At 49.1% G+C, this 24187-nt stretch overlaps 1 protein-coding gene across 4 annotated transcripts in view; it reads right to left on the bottom strand.

The window, feature by feature from the left end:
- Positions 1-24187, bottom strand: part of Ssbp3 (single stranded DNA binding protein 3) — a 140710-nt gene that overhangs the window by 115342 nt on the left and 1181 nt on the right. For all 4 annotated transcript variants that reach the window (XM_013114963.3, XM_005072168.4, XM_005072166.4 and 1 more), the window contains exons 2-4: positions 23990-24062; positions 23711-23772; positions 21311-21395 (exon numbers count right to left, since the gene is read on the bottom strand). In XM_013114963.3, the coding sequence (XP_012970417.1) occupies positions 21311-21395; positions 23711-23772; positions 23990-24062 (220 nt within the window). The remainder of the gene's footprint in view (positions 1-21310; positions 21396-23710; positions 23773-23989; positions 24063-24187) is intronic.

The raw sequence follows: 24187 nt of genomic DNA on the forward strand, positions 1-24187 counted from the left end.
GATCTCACAGGAGGAGCCCTGCAGGTTCCTCCCCCCTTCCGCTCTCCCTCTCCCTCGGGTTCAGCTGGCCTCAGCCTCCACTTCAGATCAGACCAGCCCCTCCCCCTAGGAGCAGCATCAGAAGGGAGTGGTGTTTCTGGGGATTGTCCCTCTCTTCCCTCCCCAGGATTCCTCCTCGCCCCAGCACTCAATATTTGAGTCTTGATGACACCTCCCCAGGGCCCCAGAGACTGGCGCGCCAGAGACTGAGAGAAAGGATCAGGCCACAGGAGGCTCTGGATCTGAACCAGCTTCTCCAATGCATGCAGGGACAGCTTCTGTCCTCATGGAGAGAACGCCATGGGGACACATGCTCTGCACTGAAACATTTTCAAAGAACACTAGCAAGGGAAGGAGACATCTGTGCATCTCAAGTGTGCAGGGCAGCTCTCTGAGCCACCAGCTTCCTGAGGAGCTGTGGCCTGGCCCTGCCCAGACCTCACCACAGAGGGCTATTCCAGGACAAGCTCGCTGACTCACAGAAAAGAAATGGAATGCTATGACCATCACCTGTGCCTCACAAGTGGCCCCCAGGGCCTGACAGCAATGTCCAACCTGAATGGGGGATAGATAGGAGGGGACTTTGTGTTTGTAGTAGAACCTAAAAAAATTTAACTAAAGTCTGAGAGAATGTGAGCCCAAGGGCCTCCAAGCATCCTTTTACTTAGCCTCTTTAGGATGTCAGTTTCCAAAAGCCAGGTTTTGCTGGTTTATGTTGTTATTGTTTATTTTGTTTTTTCATCATTGCTAGAAAAAAAACGGGCACTGCTGTTAGAACTGCATCCCCCCATGGGTCTTTCTGAGAGGCAACCCCCACTTTCACCAGGCTCTCCAATTGCTCAGCTCAACCCAACTCACATCTGTACTGGAACCACAAAGGGCCCATGTATGTCACATTACCAAGGAGAGGTGCGCACTCGTAGCAATAGCACCCATCACAATGCTGACCCACAGCACAGCCAGGTATCAGAACAGGCAGAGGAAAGGTGGTCTCTTAGGAAACACAGCAGTCAAGCAAGCAGGACTCTCCTAGGGGACATGCCCACCTGACCTAGAAAGAGAACTCATAAGCCCCGACAAGTGAAAGGCTCTATAAGCCATGTGGGGGCAAAGGACAAACCAATGTCTTCTACCTCTGTGATCACACAGAGGCATCAGATAATTGAACGAAAGACCAGACAGACTAAATATATGAGAAAGACGAACATCTTTGATGACCCGCAGGTGTGGTTTTAGATAAAAAGTTCTGATATACTGGTACAGTCTTAATAGGAAACGGCTGTTTAAAGGAACCTGCATTTCTAGGCTTAAGAAGGCCTGTGTGAGCAGCTCAGAGATAAAGGCGCTTTGCTTTTTTTTCCACTAGGGTGTGGCTGAACCCCCTCCCAGAAAAACAGGTAAGACTCTCACAATTAGAAGCAACCAGCTGCATACAAAGATTCAAGGCCCATGCTGGGGCCACCCCCTCTGGAACCTTCTTGCTTATCCTTGGCTAAGCAAACAGGAGTCTTCACAGATAAAGCAAAGGTCAACTGTAGACTCAAAGGCCTGATAAAAATCACCCACAACCCTGAATTACAGAGCCAAATAATATGGTGTTTCCACACAGACCGTCAGAGCAATGTGATGATCAGAACCAGGGTGCCTTCTGTCATGCCCGATTAGCACCCCACTAAGTGTGCCGGATTCCAGACCACACCCTGCCCCCAACCACGCCACAATCCACCTAAAACAAGCAAAACCTGGCAGGGGTTTCCGTGAATCTCAGGAATTAGCAGAAGACTGGGTCGAGTGAAGAATGAGACTTTTACTACACAGCACTGAGGACACTTCAGGCGTAAAGTTCTGTCGATATGTCAAAGGCCTACTTCAGAAAAGAAAAGCAAACATATCGGCTGGGGCTCAAAAGGAGAGGCAAGCCTGGACTGGTCCTGAGGGCATCAGGACCTCAGGAAGCCTTCAAATGCATTAGACTACACACTGCCCAACCCGGAAGGAAGGCAGCCTCAACAAATAGGGGTTAGGTATCTATCACAGGTATGGCCCAGAGTGTTCACGACAAAATCTACCAGCAGCCCCTTTCCCAGCAACTCAAAGGTGACTTTAAGAGGAGCAGTGGTGGTGCATGTCTTTAATTCCAGCACTTGGGAGCCAGAGGCAGGCAGATCTCTCTGAGTTCAAAGCCAGCCTGTTCTACCAAGTAAGTTCCAGACAGCCAGGGCTGTTACACAGAGAAACCCTGTCTTGATAAAAGAAAATCAAACAAACAAAATATCTTAGAGCAGGGTGGTGGTGGTGCATGCTTTTAATCCCAGCACTTGGGAGATGAACAAAGAGGCAAGTCGATCTGGTCTACAGAGCTAGTTCTAGGATAGCCGATGCTACACAAAGAAACCTTGTCTCAAAGGGGGGTAAAAACTGTTAGAATTAAGTGTTAAGTGACATCTAAAATGAACATGTAAAGTGAATCACATACCCCTAGAGGGAGAAAGAATGAGAGAAAGTGCTTCAAGCAGAATAGCCCGTGCAGAGGTCCTGATGCAAGGATGCTGGCCTGTCTTGTGCTTAACTACAGCCAGGCAGTTCTAAGTCTCAAGACTTTAAATTCTTGCCCAACAAGAGTCATAACTTTTAGTTCACCACATTCTATTCTCCTCTACTTTATTCCCATTAGTAAGTCCACTGCACCTCTGCCTGCTGTCTCCTTTCTGTTTCCACCCTGTCTTCCCAGAGCAAGAGTATCTATCGATTCTGAACAGTTTAGAACACACCCTAGCTCTTCACTGGCCACTGGCAGCTGCTGCCCAAATCTCCAGAGTAGCCTGGGACAGGACAGGGGAGGACTCGTTTCCTAACTGAAAGAAAAGAGCAAACTACAGGCCAGGAAGGAAGAAATCATGCTAAGAGCAGAAGTTGTCACTCAACAGCCATCCACACAGACGGGCCCACAGGCCATCCTTCCAGAAGGGACAGGGCAATGGGCACCAGAGGCACAGCATGACTTCCCTAACCCTTAAGGACACAGAACATACAGATGCTTCTGACCTGAAGGCACTTGGCTCCTGTGGCTGTCCACATGTTTTCTACTTTCAAATAACAGCAAACTTCAGAAGAAAATGAATCAAATTTTACAAGCTTCCCTATTTACCCAGGGCTGCAAATCTATCAGCCAAGAAGCCTTTAAAATAAACTCTCTCCTAGCACCGTCACTTCCTTTCTTCTACTGACCCCCACAACACACACACACACATATACACACACACACACACACACACACACACAGGCAGGCAAGCAGGAAGGCATACATGCACACAAGCAGACACACACACAGAGACACACACAGACACACATACACAGAAACACAGGCAGGCAGGCAAGCAGGAAGGCATACATGCACACAAGCAGACACACACAGACACACATACACAGAAACACAGGCAGGCAGGCAAGCAGGAAGGCATACATACACACAAGCAGACACACACAGACACACATACACAGAAACACAGGCAGGCAGGCAAGCAGGAAGGCATACATACACACAAGCAGACACACACAGACACACACATACACAGAAACACAGGCAGGCAGGCAAGCAGGAAGGCATACATACACACAAGCAGACACACAGACACACACACACACACACTCTATTAAGGGGGTTTAAATTTGGCTGTAGAGCCTGAGGTTGATTGAAAGAGGAACCCCACATTCAGAATACAATCCTCTCATTCCTGCTTCCAACAGCTCTAGAACAGCTCTGGCCAACAGAAACAAAGACCTTCCCAGGAACAATGCCTACCTCAGCCCTTACTCCTTGACTCTAGAAATAGATGTTACGCATTTTCGAAGGTTCTCTCACTCCTTCCAAGTAGCCACTGCAAACTGAGTGTAACTCCACTTTGCAGATGAGGACATTGCGGTAGAAGCCAGAGTAGACTGTGAGCAGAGACTCTGACTTCCATACACGTTAATACACAAATAAAACTTAAATTACCATGAAGACATGGCCACAAGAAAAATCACCCAGAGTAGCATCTATGTTCTGATCCACAGCATGGTTCCTATCAGTATGGCACCAGAGGCACAGGAGGCCAATGCAGCCTTCCCAAGACCAAAAGGCCCACGCTACCAGCACCTGCAGGTTGGCAGCGGTCTCAACCCCACACTCCCATCAGGCCTTGGGGCAGTGTGAGTGAGGGCTGGGCTGGTCCTGCTCTCCAGATGAAGCTCAGTCCCTACAGCATGAGTTCATAAGACAACGCCAGTGGGACTTGGAGGTGAGACATGGAGGGGTGTGGAGATCCAGGAGCGCAGATCTCATTCCTGGATCCCGGGGACTGGCTCCACACCTCCCCAGCACTGAGAAGGAAGGAAGTCTTGCTTCGTTGTAAACCAACTTACTGCACTCTCCCTATATTCTCTGGCTTGCTCTTCCAGCTTTTATAATCCCATGCAGACCATCTGCTTTCTGATCCAACTCCCTCCCAAGCAAGAGGCAAGGCTCCTTCCTGCCCTGCTTAGCCACTGCCCTTTTCCATCACTGCTGCTCTTGCAAAGGATCCACATTCAATTCCCAGCACCCGCGTGGAGGCTCACAACTGCTTTTAACTTCAGTTCCAGGGAATCTGACACTCTCTCCTGGCCTCCCTGGGCACCAAGCATACACATGGTACATGGATATATATTATATACAATCTAATCACATATACACATAAAATAAACACTTTTTCTGACAAATGAGAGAGCTGATCAGGCACTGTGGCACACATCTTTACTCCCAGCCCTTGAAAGGCAGAGAGGAGCAGATCTCTTGAATCTGAGGCCTGCCTGGTCTCCATATCAAGTTTGAGGTGAGACCAGTCATTATTATACAGTGAGACCCTACAGTGAGGAAGGGGAAAATGAATGAATGAGCTTAGGGATCAATCACTTGCAGCTAAGACCCAGATTCTCTCAGCAGAGACACCACACCTCCTTCAAGAAAGGGCAGACTTCCCAGGCAGCCCTCAACGAAATCCACCGTGGGCTCTCCACCCAAGTCCCTCCCACCCTACAGAAGGCCTTCCTGGATTATTTGCCTACAAAAAAACATAATTTAAACGCTGAATGTCTTCACTTTCCAAACCATTGAGAATTAGGGAAAGGGGGAAACCACGTCTGTTTCTATTTGAAACTGTCAAAATTAGCATTCAGTAATTAAAAATCACACCCTTTCTCTTAATAACCTAAGCAGCATGATACAATCAGGTTGTGCCAACTCTTTAATCTAATTGACTAATTACAGATTTTAATTTAGTCAGTTACTGAACAACTGTTGACAATTTGTTTTCATTAGGGACAGAACAGAATAAATATTTAGGCTTTCTGTCACAAAGACTCCTGCGATGGGCTCTCCATCATGACCCCAACTTGAGAGTGACAAGCTCTGGCGCCACTGGCATCCTCACACACAGGTACCCACACTGCTGCCCAGCCCCCTCCCAGCTAAGCCTGCACCCAACACACCTAACTCCAGCCCCTTCAACGGCCAAGCCTAAGCGCATGCAGCAGCCTACACTCCCAAAAAAGACAGACAATTCCCAAATTCACACGAGTCATTCAAGAAGTGGCAAACACTTAAATGTTGTGAAGAAAAATAAATTCAAAGCTGCATGTCACTGGCTTTTAAGCAACAAAATAAGCTAACAGTCAAAATAGGTTTATCTGCATTTGTCTCACTGAGAAGCAAACTGTCACTGACGTTTTTTTCAAGACACTCATTTACAGGTTTGGGTAATGAAATAATCCAATGTTTTTCAAAGATCAGTTCTTCCCCAAGGACCCATCTCCCAAAGCCAACCCAACAGTTGTTAATACAGCAGTGGCCCAAAGGCTATGAATGGAGCCCTGGGAGCAAGTCCTGACTCTTTTACTAATAAGGCCATAGCCATGGGCTCCTGGCTTCTCGTCATTGAGCCTTGATTTCCTCATCCGAGAAATGGGATCGTAACAGTCCCTGCCTTGTAGAGTATTAAGGGAATTAAATATCACTACCTCACACCTGAGTAGTCCTGTGTAAACAGAGTAAATGGTCAGTAAATGATAATGGTCATCATAATGTCACAATGTAAGATTGCCCTTATATCCCTCACTATCCTCAAGATATAAAAACCACAGCCAGAGATAAGACAACGATCCACTGACTGCTTTTAGCAAGGGTCTGTAAGAAAGCTAACTCCGGGACTTTGCTGTCCCCTGATCCAGTTCCTCTGGCAAGTACCAGCTCAGATGACAAGGAGCACAGACCCTCTACCTTTCCATGTCTGCATATAGGCAGTCCTGCGCTTTCTGCATGGGGGGGGGGGACCTCACTCAGCACCCGAGCCCTCTCAAGCTTAGAGGATCTCAGGGTCCCTGCCTGAGACAATTCTGCATTTTGACTTTCCTGAGCCAGGACTAAGGTGGACAGTGCCACCAACAATGTCAGTCAGTGGGGACCACCAGACAGAAGCTGAGGTCGTCAGCCTAATAATTCCAACAGACCTCTAGAAAATGTCACTGGGATTGCTTGAGGCAGCTACAACCCACGATGCAGGTCTGCCTTGCTGGAAGGGTTTTTGCTCACTACAACTGAACCAACCTATGAACTCACCTGGCTCCCTGCAGCTGCTAAGAACCCTCACGACTGGCATCTACATCATTCTTATTTCATATTGCTTCATTCAAATCAGTGCTGGAAATGGGGAGTGGAGGGCCACACACCTGTACTCTCAGGACAAGTAATAGAAGGGTCATGAACTCCAGGCCATCCCAGGCTACACAGAAAGGGTCTGTCTCAAAAAACCATAAAATGAATGGTGCCTCTTGGTTGAAAATAGTCATGGCACATGCCTGGTGTGCTCAAGGCCCTGAATTCAACCCCTGATACCAGCAAAATAATTAATGACGACTGAATATGTATGTGTCCTCATGAATAAATATGTTCAAGCATGCAGTACACAAAGGGTGCCAGGGATCAGATAAAGGTGCTCTTTCCAGTAGACACTGGAGTCCCTTCCTGGGCTAGAGATGGTGCCACCATTAAAGGCTAGGTTCACAACCAAAACTCAAGGAAACCCTTCCTGCAAGTGACACAGACATTTTTCTTCTTAGATGAGGTTTTTAAAAAACCAGCCAATCCCTCATCCCACAGTGAATCCACAAACTAAGCAGCAGAAACCCTAGGGCCCTCAGGGGGGCCTGGGCCAGTCCATCCCTCTCAGGACTGCTCTACCCAACATAGTTTGGGGTGAATTTTCTGTTTTTTGGTTTGTTAGTTGTTGTTTTGTAGGGTAGGGTTTTTTGTTTGTTTTTTGAGACAGGGTCTCACCCTGTATCCAGGATGGCCTTGAACTCACTATGAAAACCAGACAGGCTCACACTCATGGAAAACTACCTGTCTTAGCCTCAGTAAGTGCTAGGATTGCAGGAGTGTGCCACCACACACACTTGTGCTAACTCTTAGAAAGGCAGCCTGGCGAGACTGCAAAGGGCTGTCAGGAAAAACAAAATCTAGGACTAGGCTGTATCTCAGTTGGTGACGTGTTTGTCTCATATGCACAAAGTCCTCGGTTTGGTTCTCAGCACTACATAAACCAGGTATAGTAGGGCATGACCGTAACCCTAGTATCAAGAGATAGTGACAGGAGGCTCAGTAGTTCAAGTTCATCTTCTGATACACAGCCAGGGTCAAGACTCTGAGACTGTCTCAAAATGAGAAAGAAACAAAAACAACTAAGTTTAAGGCTATTTTCAACATTACTCAATCCCTCCAAATATTTCCCATTTCCTCATCTACAAAATAAGAATTAAACACAATCTAACCCAAAGATTGCTGAAGACAGGAGACAAAACCTACCTGAAAACAGCATAAGGCATACAGTTAACACTCAACAATTGCTTCCTGCTATTAGTTCTCTTTTCAGAAATAAGAACTATGTCCTGCCGGGCGGTGGTGGCGCACGCCTTTAATCCCAAAACTCGGGAGGCAGAGGCAGGCGGATCTCTGTGAGTTCCAGGCCGGGCTGGACCGACAGCCTCGAAAACAATACAGAGAAACCCTGTCTCGAAAAACCAAAAAAAATAAAAAATAAAAATAAAAATAAAAAAGAACTATGTCCTGCCCCTAACATACTCAGAAGAGAATGGAATAAGGACACTTTTTTAGCTGGGCATGCTGGCGTACACATTTGATCCCATGACTCCAGAAGCAGGCTGAACTCAAGAGTTCAAGGCCAACCTGGTCTGCATAGTAAGTCCCAAGACAACCAGAACTACATCATGAGATTAGATGAATGGAATGATAGATAGGTAGGTAGGCAGGCAGGCAGGCAGGCAGACAGACAGATAATGAGTGTCAGCATCCATACTAAGTGCTCAGGAAACACTTGTGTCCTTCTTAAATAAGAGATTATTAGCAAACCATAATGCCATCATGTAGTAATTTGTCTCTCACCATGAAACCTGTCTGGACTTCCTAGGGTTCCAGCACCCACAGAGGATTGTCTCTCTCTAAAATGAGGGGGTATCATAGGTGAATACTGTGATTTCCACCTGGTTCCCTTTGACAAAGATGCTGCCAGCAAAATAATGCCAAAGAAAGTATGTAGCGACAGTCAACTAGATTTAAGTTCATTTTCTGTAGCTTGGGGTCAGAATCGACCAGAGCACTCTGGTGATCAAGTTTTCTCCAATTCCCTATTCCACACATTAGCTCACTGACAGAAATTCACCACGGTATTTAAAGTGGCAGCCATCACAACTAACTCAAATTGTATTGGCTTCCCTGTTGCCGAAACGCTCTGCTGAAGCCATCAATTGGCCAATTCGGAGATAACGTGGTGGCTGAAATTCCCTGTCATGTTGTAAAATCCCTTTCGAAGCAGCTCATGGCTTGCAGATCCTCAGCAGAACCAGTGCCCAGAGCCTCGGCCAGCACCACCTCGTGTAACCCAAGCAGCAGGCAGGCAGAGCAGGAGCTGGCAGGAGGCGCTGCCAGAAAGAAGGGCCTCCAGAGAGGGGATAACATTCTCTACCGGACGCCGCCTTCTAAAAGGCAGTGAGAAAAGACCAGCCATGCACACATGCCTGACACCAGGCCTGCCCAATGAGCGTCTGTCCCCTGGATACAGACGGGGTAGCCAAAGCCACAGGCATCACTTGGCCTCTCAGGAAGAAAGCCGCCAGATTCCTGAAGGATAGCACACAAGTCAGCCTCATAGGTGGATAGCATCTAGAGCCAGGGCCTGCCACAGGCCCCTGGGCCCTGCTGGTTTGTACCAGCAGGGTTAGCACCCTGTTCTAAGCCTCAATTTTCCCATCTGGAAACTCAGAAGTTCCTTCTTGAACAGTACTCCATCATCTGATGGTTGATTCAAATGCGAAACAGAAGTCTCAAAAAGATCCCTAAACCAGCACAGTAGTGGACACCAGCAATTCCAGGACTGGGTTTGCTGGCCAGAGCTGGAAGAACAGAATCCAAGGCCAGCCTCTGCTACATAGTGAGTTTAATGCCAGCCTCAAGACCTTGTCCCAAAAACTAAAAGTAGCTGGGCGTTGGTGGCACATGCCTTTAATCCCAGCACTCGGGAAGCAGAGGCAGGCGGATCTCTGTGAGTTCCAGGCCAGCCTGGTCTACAAGAGCTAGTTCCAGGACAGCCTCCAAAACAATAAAGCAATACAGAGAAACCGTGTCTCGAAAAACCAGAAAGGAAAAAAAAAAAAAACTAAAAGGGGAGAAGGACAAATCATTACAATGACTCAAAAAGCTAGGGAGAGAAAAAAGGCAGCCCCAATTTCAGATCACTATCTGCCTCCCATTGAAGAACAACTCACAGCTCAAAAGACACAAATTACTTGCCCCTGGTCAAGAGAAAGAATACGAACTAAACCCTGGCCATTCGAGCCCAAATCCATGCCCATCAACCAACCACTCTGCCAGTCTGCTCTTACTCCCTGAACCTCCCTCAAGTAGCCTTCTTAGACTGAGAGAGAAAGAACAGAGGAAAAGCTCAGACTCCAGGAAATCCCACAGCAGAGAACTGGCAAACACCAGTGAGGTGTAAGTATGCCCTACAACACAAAGAACAGACGCAAAGCCTGCCCAGAACTGTGTAAGCATCTGTCGTGAAGAGTGAGGATAGGAAATCTGGGAGGTTGGGCCAACCTGGGTCACAGAAGGCACCCTGAGGCCCTTTGTTGGTATTCTTCTTACAGCCACGCCCTGGACACTGCTCAGACAAGCCTCTCCAAGAGGGAAAGATGCCCCCAACTTAAGACAGGCAGGCGGTAGGAGCTGCCCGAGGCCAGTCAGGGCAAACTCACGAGCCTTGTTTAAGAGGCCAATTTGCACTCTGTCTGTGAGAAGTGAGACCATCTCCTCTCGTGCCTGAACACACCCTATCCCTCCAAGTGGGGGACACATTTACCCAGCATGCAGCAAACATGCACTGAGTGTCACCTGGGTCTTAATATACAAGACTACAATAGCAAACTGCAGAATCAAAGGGCCCAGTAGGTAACAAGCACCCTGACAACGTTAGCCCTGCTAAGGAATGAGTCTCCCCCCACCCTCTAGAGTGGAAATCATCTCCTTATCACAGATCTGGAAACTGAGGCTCAGCCACTGCACTTGACCCAAATCACCCAACCTGAAGCAACGGGAGACTCACACTCTGCACTCTCCGAGCCAGCAGTCATCAAACTTCAGGCTGAGACTGCCATACAACTTTACATAGTAAAGGCAGGGCACATACATTTGTGTGTGCTAATAAATCACAGAACAGAGATTTCCAGAAGCAGCTCTCATGTTTACTCTGTGATATAGTTGTTGCCCTATTTTTTTTTTTTGGGTAATTGCCAGCCATGACCCACTAAGTTGATTCAAGATACACTAATGGGTCACAACTCCCACTACAAAACAATACTCCACCATTTTCTGCCACTTGTCACTCTTCATTAAAGTGTCTTTAACACACTTAGTGCCTGGGCAAGGATCAAATCCTTCTCATTTCTCAGGGCACAGAGTCTTGCTCACTGACCTCAGATTTATTCAAGATGCTACAATCAGCCCCAGGATTGGAGGTGGCAGAGGAGACCAGATGAAGTTCCATCCCTCAGAGGTCTAGAGAAGGAAGGAAAGAAACCCCACCATGACTCCGAGAACTCTCCTTCTTGCCGCTAGGGACAAGTGAGTCCGAGTATTTCCAAGTCCCTGGGTGAAGGGGGGAGAAAGAGTGGCCCCGGCAGGCCTGTGGGAAGCTGCCGCCTTCTAAACCAGCACCGACTATCGAAGGGCTGTGAGTGGGTAAGAACAAAGCGCTCTTCCTGGATGCCGTGGCACCAACAGGACCACAGGGAAGAACCAGAGGCAGCCAGGAAAGAACATGGCCCAAGCTCCCGGAGTAGCCGAGGAAATGGGTACAAGCGTTGGCTGGCACCACTCAGGGGCACCCCTCAGGGGCACCCACGTGCTACCTCATTCTCACAAGCAGCAGGCTGACGCAGAGACTGTGCACATGACACTTCAACCCCCACCTCCTGTGGCTGCCTAGACCCCAGGGTCCATATAGCTAATCAACAGGTGAGCAGGTAAATGAAGACGCAAGCCCCGCTGGCACACCCCTCTCCCTCAAAGACCCTTATCAATCGCTAAACACCATCTGTCAGAAAGCAGGACTTCCCAGAGTCCGGAAGAGCAAGAGTGTACACATAGGCAGAGCCTTCGATGTAATTGGCACGAGTATGCACTTACTGTATACGCACTGTGTGTGTGAACGTGAGGTCATTTCCAGCACATGATAACCCTGAGGGGTATGCAGCATCAACCTCTTTACCGCTTGAGGAAACTGAGGCACACAGGTTGGTTACAGTGCTCATGGCTCACACAGCTAGCAAGCAACAACATACTACAAGGCAAAAGAAAAGTATCTTGGATCCTGCTTGGGTGTGCAGAATTGAAACCTGTTGGAGATGAAGTATGTGCATCTTTGTTCTCCTGTGTCACTTAGGTGTGACCAGCGACACCCACTTCTACCTGCAGCCCTGATGTTTCCACTGACATGTACTGCTCTCCCAGATCAGGAGACTGCACACAACTGTCTGTAAGCACTGATCATACTCTGGCTACCTCCAGCTCTTCAGACAGCAAACAGGGCAGGTGTCTGGCAACTGTGGACAGTGTCATGTACTCTAGGCCCTAGGGGTTCACCCTAGGAAATACAATACCAACTCGCCGACCCCCTCAGCCCGTTCTGAGACTCCTCATGGAAGCAGAAAATTAGGACAAAGGATGACACAGGACCCCCAACCCAGGGACTTCTGATCTTTTCATCCCTATGCACATTTACACAGCGCCAGCCTCCAATGACAACTGTCCAGCCGTTTCCCTGGACACCCACAGTGAAGCAGGAGGCCAGGTCCTGTCCACCATGTTTTACAGTGACAAGGGTCACAAAGCTAACCCAGGCGTGGGGCTGACTTTCAGATCTACATCCTTGCCAGTGCCACCCACAGGTCCCTGGGCCTCCCCATTGGGCCCTGTGGCTACTCAGGCAGGCGTGGTCCAAGAACACTCTGTCCAGCACAGATAAGCGGCAGGGACTTCTCAGGGGAGCCTTTATCAGTGCCAGTTGGGGTAGAACCACCAGCTCTGCCCCCTTGTGAGGGTGCAGGGACTGAGACAAGACAGCTTGAGGGGATGGAAGCTGGGACACATCAGGAAAGCCCTGACAGGGAAGGGCATCCGTGGAATCCATCAAGTGTACGGGAGAAGCCTTCCATAAGGGTCAACTTGCTCACCCTGGAAACAGCATGCTAAAGAGTTTCCTGAGCAAGCATCAGGACAACAAAGCACAATCGAACTCAGCAAGCATGAGCTGGGAGACACCCTGCCTTATGCATATGGATTATATCCTTAACCCTCACAGCCCCGCAGGGACCGCCACTCCCTAGCCTACAGATGGGGTAACAGGCGAACCCAAAGCCCATACAGACAGAAAACAGCAAGCATGCATGTGAAGTTAGACTCAAGTCCAAGGCACCAGCCAGAGCTCAGACCCTTCCAAATCCAGAGGCTTCAAGCCCAGGAAAAAGAAAGGCATACCATGGAAAGACACATCCCTACGACTCATCTCACCAAGGCCATGGAAAACACCATTACCCTGGCAAATCAAAAACAAACAACCCGATTGTCTATTTGCTGTAAGCTCCCAGCAATGTATATTAAAGAAGTTTATGTGAATCGCCTAATGCGTTTGTGCTGTGGTCAGAATTACTATCGAGCTAAGAAAGATTAATTTTGCTAAACACTCTAAACCCTCAGTCATTATTACAAAGACTACAGCTAGTGTAACATTTCTGCTATCTTAGCCGACAGGCCTCAAGCACGCTCCCCTGCCTCTTCTCTCAAGGGTTAAATACACACTCAGACAGAAGACGAGGGTCCAGCAACACAGTGCCCACTGGAGAGCCCTCCTCCCTTACAAAACAGAGCTGACCTAAGGGACATAGAACTGGGTGTCTCCCAGCTCTCTTCAAGTGTTGGCTGGCACAGAGCTAACTCTCAGTCCAAGTTTGCAAATGCTTAGCTAACAAAGATGGCATTATGCAAAAGGCTGCTGCACACTGCTGGTCTGGGAGTTCAAATGAAGTGACCACTGCCAAAAACTTTGTTTGGGTCCTCACTGTCCCCCCCACTCCACCTCCTGCCTTAAATAAAGGGCAAGGATTTGCAATTTGGGGTCTTGCTGCCACTTGAAACCCATTACGGTGGCCACATTGCCCGGGTTCTGACAAAATGCAATTCCAGTTCCTCATTTAATGTTTGATTAGCTACTAACAGAGGAGTCTGGCAGCCTCCGGGGGTAAGAGGAACTCCAGAATACAGCATAGGAGCCCTGAGAGGGGACTCGATACAAAGTATAAGCTTTTTGGGGTGGGGAACAACTGTGTATATTTTGTTGTTTTGAATCTGTCACACAAGGGTGCTAAGGGTCAAAGCCAAAGGCAAGCCTTGAACCTGGCAGGACCTCTGGCCAGATAGCTAGGCTGCTTATCACAGAGGATGGCACTCCCTCAGCTCCTTGGAGCCCAGCTGCAGGCACCCACTGCCACCCTCTCAGCCCCCTCTTGCTAGCGGGCCCTGGCAGGCAGACACTCCCTGCCCAGCGGGAACCTCAGCTCAGCGTATCCAAGGAGAGCCCTCTCAAATATCACTTTGCTATTTCAAACCCGCCAAGGACACTGGACCCCTGCCACACAGCCACCAATACGTCAGCTGCTGTCCACACCCACGACTCAGGCACTTTCCCCCTCTGCTAATCACCTCTCCCCAAGAAGTGGGGCAGGGTTGCACACTGAAAGGGGTCAGGTGGTCAGAGCAGAAAAACCGAGACAAGCAGGGAACCCTGGCCAAGATCACAGAGATCACAGGTATACATGTCTGCATGAAATAGGGGGCTAGGCTTTTTGGAGCAACAATCCTCATGAACCTCCTAAAATCATGAACAAAGTCTCCTTTGTCAGGTCACAAGAATTTTCTGGAAAGAAAAGTTTGTAGTTTTTATCACTTTACTTCTGGCAAAAGCAGAAAGCCACTTCACCACAGAGACTCCCCTCCTTCCATGGGTCAGGTCTCCCCTGGCCTGTGACTAGGCAGTTCTCCTTACAGAAGCTTCAGTTTAATTCCCGTAAGTCACTTCTTAAGAGAACAGCTACGGACACAGACCGGGTACCAGGCACACTCTGGTAAAGTGCAAACACCTCCCATTTTTCAGGGCACCTGCACCAGGAGAGTACAATCAACACTGACAGAATTCAAAAGCCTTAAAATTTTAGCCTCAGCTCCACTACTCCCCATATTTATAACCAAGACGCATCTGTAAAATGCGAGTGAGATAATGAAACCCAATCAACAAGGCAAGCTACCAAGACCAACCACAATCATACGCCCAAAAGCTGGCCACACAAAGCCAAGCAGACACTCCTGAGGGCCACTGTGGGGCTAACCTACTCTGCTCTTTTCTTGCTACCAAAAGGAAAACACAGCAGCTACCACAGGAAAAAGAAGACCACTTAGGGTCTGATTAGGCACCAAAGGCACTTCTCTCCATCCACAGACCCATCCTAGAGCCCCACACACAGAAGGGACCAGAGGAGAGGGTCTCACAGAGTATGAGACACATAAACCCCTGGGAGTGTCCATTTACAAAGGACAAGAATAGAACAGCCTGTCAAGAGAAAACCCAGAGGGAGCCCCAGTGGGGTCTCGTGGGCTTTCCTCATCACTCTAAGAAGCACTGCTCAGCCAGGGAAGAACAGCACAGAAATCACACGGGGACCCAGCCACTCCTCCTGTGACCCCAGATACTCCTGGCTTAGGGCAAACCTATTCTCAGAAAAATCCACTTTAAACACAAAACCCCTAGCACTCTGTGTTCACGTGGCAAACATCGGGTTTTTAGGCTTCTAGATGAGCCAGGAAAACCCAAGTCGCCAGGTGTGGGGCGGAAAATAGACAGTGACTCAAAAAGTCACCAAATCAAGGACAGTTTAAACCCCCTCCCTGATGAGTCACCTGGTTCATTCCAGGATCCACACATCTGGCCTTGACCTGGGAGGGGCCTTCATGATCACCCAACCCGAGCCTGCCTATCTTGGGGGGAGATGACCTGCCAAGATGACAGGATCACTCTGGACAAGAGCCAGGCCCCACACTCGAGCTACAAAGTGTCCTCCCTGCCAAGCAGGCAGTGGGCACCCCAGACGCTTTCTCCCATACTTTGAGAATCTGACTCTCCATGGCACACCACCCAGAGCCAGTGAACACTCTCCTTCACACTGTCTAAGAAGGACACTAACACTGCTGCTTGCTCAGGATGACCCACAGGATTTGCCATCTAAAGAACATGTGCCAACAGTCTGTGCGCTTTCCTGGTCCAGGTCCAGCCTGCACTAACCACCTGTGTTCCTCCCCTTATTTCACTCCTTTATGCTACCAGTGTGTGCTGACTATGTTTATAGCCTTGGGGCAGCTAGGAGATAAACAGCTCCCAGCCTATGCCAGTTTGTTTTTTGTTTTGTTGTGTTTTGTTTGTTCTTTCTTTTGAGACAGTTTCACTGAGTAGTTTTGTAGACCAGGCTGGCCTAGAACTCACAGGGATCTGCCTGCCTCTGCCTCCCAAGTGCTGGGACTAAACGCATGCACCACCACCTCCTGGCTCCACAGTTTAAAAAAAACTGAGCTATAGCCAGAAAGGCAGATCTAAAGTTAGCCAGGATCCTGCAAGCAAGTAATGCCTGCTGGGGGCCTCTGCCAGACAATGTTAGAAGCATGCACTCTGGTGTTAGCCATGAACTGGAAGCACATTCCAACTCGACTACCATGATTAACCTCGCTTTGCCTCAGTTTCTTCATCTACAAGATGGAGCTAGCAGCCGGGCAGTGGTGGCACACGCCTTTAATCCCAGCACCCTGGAGACAGAGGCAGGCGGATCTCTGTGAGTTCGAGACCAGCCTGGTCTACAAGAGCTAGCTCCAGGACAGCCTCCAAAGCCACAGAGAAACCCTGTCTTGAAAAACAACAACAACAACAACAAAAAAGATGGAGCTAGCAACAAGCTTCCTCTAACAGGGTCAATGGCAGAGTAAATGAGCAAGCGCCGTGATTAGCACACTGCCCAAAACAAGGCAAGTGCTACCACAAGCATAGGTGGATCATCAAATGCAGACACTGACCATGGGTGTCCTTGTGAGCTGTGTTCGTGACCACTGACACCTATAATCCCTGCTACTCGGGGAGCAGAGGCAGGAATTATAACACAGTGAGATCCAATCTCTCCCACATACAGATACACAGGATTTAGGCAAACAGAAAACTACATTCTAGCCACGGAAAGTCCAGAAGGAGCTCCTGGGGGCCAGAAAGATGGCTCAGCAAGTAAGAGCACATGACACACCTGCGTTCAATCCCCAGCACTCAGGCTGACCCAATGAGAGACACGAGAATAGAGAAACTAAATGAATAAGTAAGAAGGATAAGCAGAGCCGGGCGTTGTTGGCACATACCTTTAATCCCAGCACTCGGGAGGCAGAGGCAGGCAGATCTGTGTGAGTTCGAGGCCAGCCTGGTCTACAGAGCGAGTGCCAGGACAGCCTCCAAAGCCACAGAGAAACCCTGTCTCGAAAAACCAAAAAAAGGATAAGCAGAAACGCAACAATTGTCTCTGGTATCTCCTCCTCCTTTTTGCAGTGCTGGGGAAAATCCTAGGGCCTTGCAACAGCTAGACAAGCCCTCTACCGCCAAGTTACAACCCCAGACTAACGGACAGTTCTTCATTTTCCAGGTGCTCCCTTCCAGCCAGCTCAATGTTACCCTCAATTACTTCCAAGCTTTCACTCATAGAGCAGGGCATGGTGGCGCACACCTTTAATCCCAGCACTCAGAAGGCAGAGGCAGGCGGATCTCTCTGAGTTCAAGGCCAGCCAGACCTATATAGCAAGTTCTAGGTCAGCCAGATGTACAGAATGAGACCCTGTCTGGGGGGAAAAAAGTAAAAAGAAATATCTGCATTCAATCACATTATTCCATCTCCCTTGTGACCTAACTCGGGTCACAGGGCATTATCAGATTAATCCCAATTTAAGGAAAAAAGGACTTGAGCTGCAAACCCATGAATCATGGGCCCCCAACTAGTATGACCTCATCTCTTAGCAGCATCTTCTAAATGTCATGCCAACCTCAGCAATCTGCGGGGTTCTACTGCCATTCCTTAACAGTCACTGGCTGCAAACTGGCGTTACACATTTCCAGCACTGCCACCTTGCTTCAAGATGCAAGACCAAACCACAAATTGCTGAGGAGAATCTCAATGCTACCATAGCTGACTAAAAATCATTAGCTTCAGGCTGGAAAGACAGTTCAGCGGTTAATGAGCATTTCCTGCTTTACCGAGGACCTGAGTTCGGATCCAAGCACCCCCCTCAGGAGGCTCACAACCATCTGTAATTCCAGTTCCAGTCAATCTGAACCCTCTGACCCTTGGGGAGCGAGCCTTTATGGGCGTGGTATATTCACTCAAGCAGACGTACATATAATAAACAAACAGCTGGGTGTAATAGTGCAGGCCTTTACTCTCAGCACTCAGGAGACAGGTCTACTGAATTCCAGGGCAGTCAGGGACACACAGTGAGACTCTGTCTCTAAGTAAATAAATAAATGAATAAACAGATTAGCTTTTAAAAAATTATTAGCATCTGTGATTTTCTATGAAAGAACATAAATGTCTACCAAAGACTGGCTTGAGGAATTAGAAGGTGTAACTAAGTGACAGAACACTTGCCTGGTACATGTGAGGCCCTGACTATGATTCCTGGCATAGGGACAGGGGATTTTGAAACAGGTACTCCTTCCTCTCTAAAATGAAACCATCGGCATTGTAGTCAGAGACTAGCAACACAGGTCTGGCTGTTTGTAGTTATTTAAGGGGGAATGGGCAAGATTTCTGCAAGGTAGAGGGGAAGGTCAAGTTCACTGGCTGCTGGACCACTCAACCTTGTGTAAGCCCCAGCTCAGGAAGTCTGGCCCTATGATCATCAGCACCACTTACAGTCCCAGAAGTGAAGCACCAGGCAACAAGTACCGCTCACCAGCTTCTCTCTCTCAAGCCCGGAGAACACACACGAACTGGTCACACTCCACCTATGAAACTTACCCAGATGGGATTCGGCCTCCTAGACCAGTTTCAAACTCAGCATGCAAAGAAGGCAAATAACCGGGTCAAGAAGATGGGACCTGCTGCTGTTCATCAGTCCTAAGCACAAAATGTGAGGACCATTTGCAAGGACTCAGGCACTATCCTGGCCTGCCAGTTACCTGGCAGAATGCACTCAGGCAGTACCCTGGGCAGCCCAGGTGCAAAGGACCCCTTTCAAAGAAAGACCCCTGCCCACTTCAGCCCTTTCCTGCTCTCTTTGTGGCTGTTCCTCTTGGGCAAACAGAACTTTTCCTGTCTCCCTCTTCTCTTCTGTCCCATTTCTGTCCGTGTCTCTTTACCTTTTTTCTTTCCTTCCCCCCAACTTCCCCTTTCTAATAAAACTTCTCACTAAGCTCTGTCTGCCTGGCATGTTTGTCCTCCACCTCGGTCACCCTCGCCTGCCACGGAATCTGGCAAGGTTCCCCTTGTGCTTTATCGTCACACCATTCCTACCGGACAAGTCCAAACATATCACCTACTGTGTGCATGCATGTGTGCCACAAATGTCTGTACACACTCAATGTGCAGTGCCTACTGGAAGCAAACCCTGGAAGTGGTAGAAGACACCCAGGTACTTCCCTTTCCTCCCGCCATCCTTCCTAACCCGACAGGTCCTACCCACCTATTTCATCAGACCATAGAGTCTGGCCAGGCCAACCCAGGTTGGCACACTGTACACTTTAAATAAGTAAACAAACAAACAAGCAGCACAGCCATGGAAGACGAACATCTTAGAGACCTTCCCAGTAATGGTTTCAGTGACCTTAAGCTTATGCAGGTAGGCAGTCCGGCCTGGTAATATTAACTACTTTCAAAAGAAAAATTTGAGCTGGTCACAGTGGCTATAATCTCAGCACTTGGGATGCTGATGTAGGACTGCTGAAAATTCAAGGCCAACCTGAGCTACAGTGCAAAACACTGTCTTCGTCTCATCCCTGCCCCAAACCCCTAGTGGGCTGGCAAGATCGGTGTAAGACAGTAACAGTGCCTGCCAAGCCTGAGGGCCTGGATTTGAGCCCCAGGTCCACGTGGTGAGCAGAAAGAACTGAGTCCCACAAGTTGTTCTCTGGGCTCCATTCCCCTGCTATATGTCACACACACACCTAACTCAAATGTGCATATGCACACATACACACAAAATAAATACATGTAATCTAAAAGAGTATTCAGGCAAAGGATAATGAATGAATTTAGCACTTTATAGTACCCATCACCTGAGCAGAGCAGTATGAAGTCCCCACGCTGTGTGACATATATACCCCACCCTGTGTGCACATATACACCCACAGTGTGCATATACACCCCCACTGTGTGTGCACATGAACCCCACACTGTGTGCATATACACCCCACATTGTGTGCATATACACCCCCACACTGTGTGCATATACACCCACTATGTGACATATACACCCCACACTGTGTGCATTTACACCCCACACTGTGTGCATTTACATCCTACACTGTGTGCACACACACCCCACACTGTGTGCAGATATATACCCCACAGTATGTGCACATAGACACCCACACTATGCATATACACCCCACCCTGTGTGCATATACACCCCGCCCTGTGTGCATATACACCCCGCCCTGTGTGCATATACACCCCGCCCTGTGTGCATATACACCCCACACTGTGTGCATATACACCCCGCCCTGTGTGCATATACACCCCGCCCTGTGTGCATATACACCCCACACTGTGTGCATATACACCCCACACTGTGTGCATATACACCCCACACTGTGTGCATATACAACCCACACTGTGTGCATATACACCCCACACTGTGTACACATATACACCCCACACTGTGTGCATATACAACCCACACTGTGCATATACACCCCACACTGTGTACACATATACACCCCACACTGTGTGCATATACACCCCACACTGTGTGCATATACACCCCACATTATGTGCATATACACCCCACACTGTGTATACATATACACCCCACCCTGTGTGCATATACACCCCACACTGTGTGCACATGTATACACCCCACACTGTGTGCACATATACACACTGAAAGACTGCTCTCTGGAAAATACAGTTAAAAAGTCCATTCCACAGAACTGCTGCTGCTCAGCCACCCCTTCTAGTCCAAAACACAAGTTTCACATTTACATTCTGTCTTTTTAGTTCTGGTCATTTTTTTTTCTTAAGCCAACACCAACCAGGCTCAGTCCCTCCCAGTTAACTCTCAACCAAACCCCACATGACTCTGAGTCTTCAAACACCATTTCATTCTCCAGATAGGTATCCACCTCCTTCACATAACTGCAAAGTGATGAATACTGCTCCCCAACTTAAAACTTCAGGGAGGCAGGCGGCAGAAAGGCAGGTGGGCAGGAGGATGGGAAGGAAGACCAGGGGAGAATAAAGACCACTGCCAGTTGGCTGTGCACTTGCTTTTGATACTGAAGAAGTTAGAGCCATCCAACCCTGTAATTATTGCCAGGATTAAAAATTTGTTACTCACATAATCATGAAAGGCTTTTGCTTCACTTGAATGTTCACAAGTGTCTCTCCTTTCAGGAGCTGCACAGTAAAGGTCCCAAAATACACTGCAAATAGAAAAACAAAGTAAGATCGGGTTACTAATTATTACTTGTGTACACAACGGGGAGTACAGGATCTGTGGTATAGCACCGGTCTCCCAAAAGCTCCGTCCTACCTTACAGCACTCACTGGACAAGCTCAGCCCCCAAGACAAGTGGGTCCAACCCCTCCTGGCAAGCCAGGTACCTGTAAAGCGGCCGCCTAAGCACATCTTCTGCACTGGGTACCTCCCATCAGCGGCACCGCTGGTGGTTGAGACACTAAACCCTGGAAAGGTCAGCACCACCGGCCCACGGTGGCCACACGGGAATCTGGAAGGAGATCTCACCTGTGTCCTTTCATACCCCAACCCAAAATGGCTGCAGCATACTGTGAAAAGTTACGTTGTCAAAGGCTGGGCACAACTGTGATTCCTCTGCACAGAAATCTGGGTAACTCCATAAGGAGGGGAACCTTACCGGTTCTTAAGCCCATGGTCCACACCCCTACACACCAAGGAATACCTATCTGTGAGCCAAAGAGGAAGGGCAGGCTATGACACCCAAGCATCTTATGCCCTCACTGAGCCAAAGGGCCTCTTCAGACAGCATCCACCCAGTACAGGATTTTTTGGGGGGTGGAGGGAGGGCATGTACAGCACTCTGGTCTCTCTGTAATTCTGTACAGTCACTCCAACACTCCACAATCACAAGAACAGAAAACACAAACACAGGGCCTTGGAAATTCTCTATACCAGAACCAAGGCCCAGCCGGAACCGGCTTGAAGGGCACAGTGGGCACTGAAACTGAGGTCTGCTCTGATTCGTGGGGCAGTCCTGCCAGTCCCATCACATGGGGCTCCACTGGCACCACCCTCAAGGTGTGCTAATAAGAAAACCCACCCCACCCAATCTGATCAGCTCTCTCCTGGGGGCCCAGAAAACAGCCAGCAATTGTTCAGCGTCAAGTCACACATGGGGTAAAAATCCTCACAAACCAGACAACTGCTCACAGCCACTACAACCTGAGCCCTCAGTACAACTGGCCTTCCATTCCTGGAACAAGGATAGACTCCAGAAGCAACAAGAAAACCAGGTCTTGAAAAGCTGCAGAGGGAGGCTCAGGGACCATTCTTCCCAGCTCCCCAACCGCCCCCTAGAGCACTCCACAGCACTCCACACAGCAAAGATTTCAAGATGCCAAACTCCCGACACCTTCAAAATAACTTTCACTCACAAGCCCAAGTCCCTACAAGATCCAGGGCAATCAGACCTGCTGATCCCATCCACACTCACCTCCAAACAGCCACAGCCAACCTATCACCCACTCCCGCAGGTGGGGTCCTTGCGCCACACCAGCCGCCTCCTCCGACCAGGCGGTTGGGAGGTTGGCAGAAGTTATTAAAAACTCATTTTCTCTGCACAAGTTAGAACAGACACTTCATCCTCCCGCTGTTCAAAGAGACTTGAAGCAGTAACCTGAGCTGGCGGCAGTCAGGTAAATGTGAACATCCCAACACTGCATTTGCCTCAACTATACCAAAACATCTAAAGCCATCTGCCTCCTCCCTCTCACAGGAAAGGTGAGACAGACAGACTCCCCCAATCAGTCCCACAAAACACCCAGGTCACACACTCATGACAACTTGCTTAAGCTCCTGCCTGCAGAAGACCACAGGCTGCTGAGGCCTGAAGGGAGGGTCACAGATAAGGAGAGCCAGCCCCCAACAAGCTGCAGGCATCCTGCCAGGCCACCTCTGGCTGGTTAAGGTTCCTGGTAAAATAAGGCTTTGTGGGTCGCAGGGATGCTGGGGGGTGGGGAGGAAAGGAAGGTCCAGTCAGTCTGAATCAGTGTCTCTACAGGAAGTGCAGGCCTCCTTGCTTTTCTCAGGGTCCCTGGAAAAGGCCCAGTGTATGCCTCTTAAGGTTTGGCGTTTAAGGGACAGGCCAGTTGCAGAACAGACCTGGAGTCCCCTCCGCCCGCCCTGCCCCCCCTAATTAAAGCAGCATGCAGGATTGACAAAAACCCTTCTAACTCGCTCCAAGCCCCCTGCCTAGCGCCCCAGAGTGCGATGGAAAAGTAAGCCCGTTCTACCCTGGCATAGCAAAAATTTTTGTCAGTTCCCCACAGGCGGAGAAACACAAGCAAAAACTTCAGGCGGCGGCAGCCTCTCCTGCTTTCTCCCCCTCTTCTTCCTCGCCAAACCTAATCAGGAGCACCCAGAGGTGCCTGCTCCGAGGAAAGCAGAGGCTGAGGGTAGAGGGCCTGCTCCAGAGTCTTTGTTCACTAGGCCCCGGGCCACAGAACACAACACACACACACAACTATCACACAAACTTACCACCACCACGAGTGCAGAAACCCAGGCGGTTCTCCCAGGGTGATGTTTTTTTCCCATCGAATCTAGAAAAGAGGGGCAGAGGCAGCTTAGAGGGGCAGAAGGGAGGGGGCCGCAGGGCCTTCCTCAGCCAAAAGGCTGTGAAGACCAACTAACAATAAATGCCAAAAGGTGATAAAAATTCAAAATGGTGGCCACAGTGGCTGCTCCTGAAAACAAAGGCTCTAAGAATAGTGGGGAGGAGGGGGTGTCAGGAACTGGATGCTGAGGAGTCCCACTCACCTCTGACAAGAAGGTCTGTGCAGATTTCTGTGCTCCTACGTGCAGTAAATATTCGTAGACGTATAAAGCTAACCTGGAAAGTGAGCAGGGGCAGAGAGACAGAGAGAGAGGAAAGGGTCAGACCACACTGAGGTTCCCTCTGGACCTTGCCAGTCGACTCTGAGCCCGGTCTGTGTCATCCCATTGTGGCCATGACAA

This window comes from Mesocricetus auratus, unplaced genomic scaffold, assembly GCF_017639785.1.
Source record: "Mesocricetus auratus isolate SY011 unplaced genomic scaffold, BCM_Maur_2.0 Super-Scaffold_100014, whole genome shotgun sequence".
Classification (NCBI taxonomy): domain Eukaryota; kingdom Metazoa; phylum Chordata; class Mammalia; order Rodentia; family Cricetidae; genus Mesocricetus; species Mesocricetus auratus.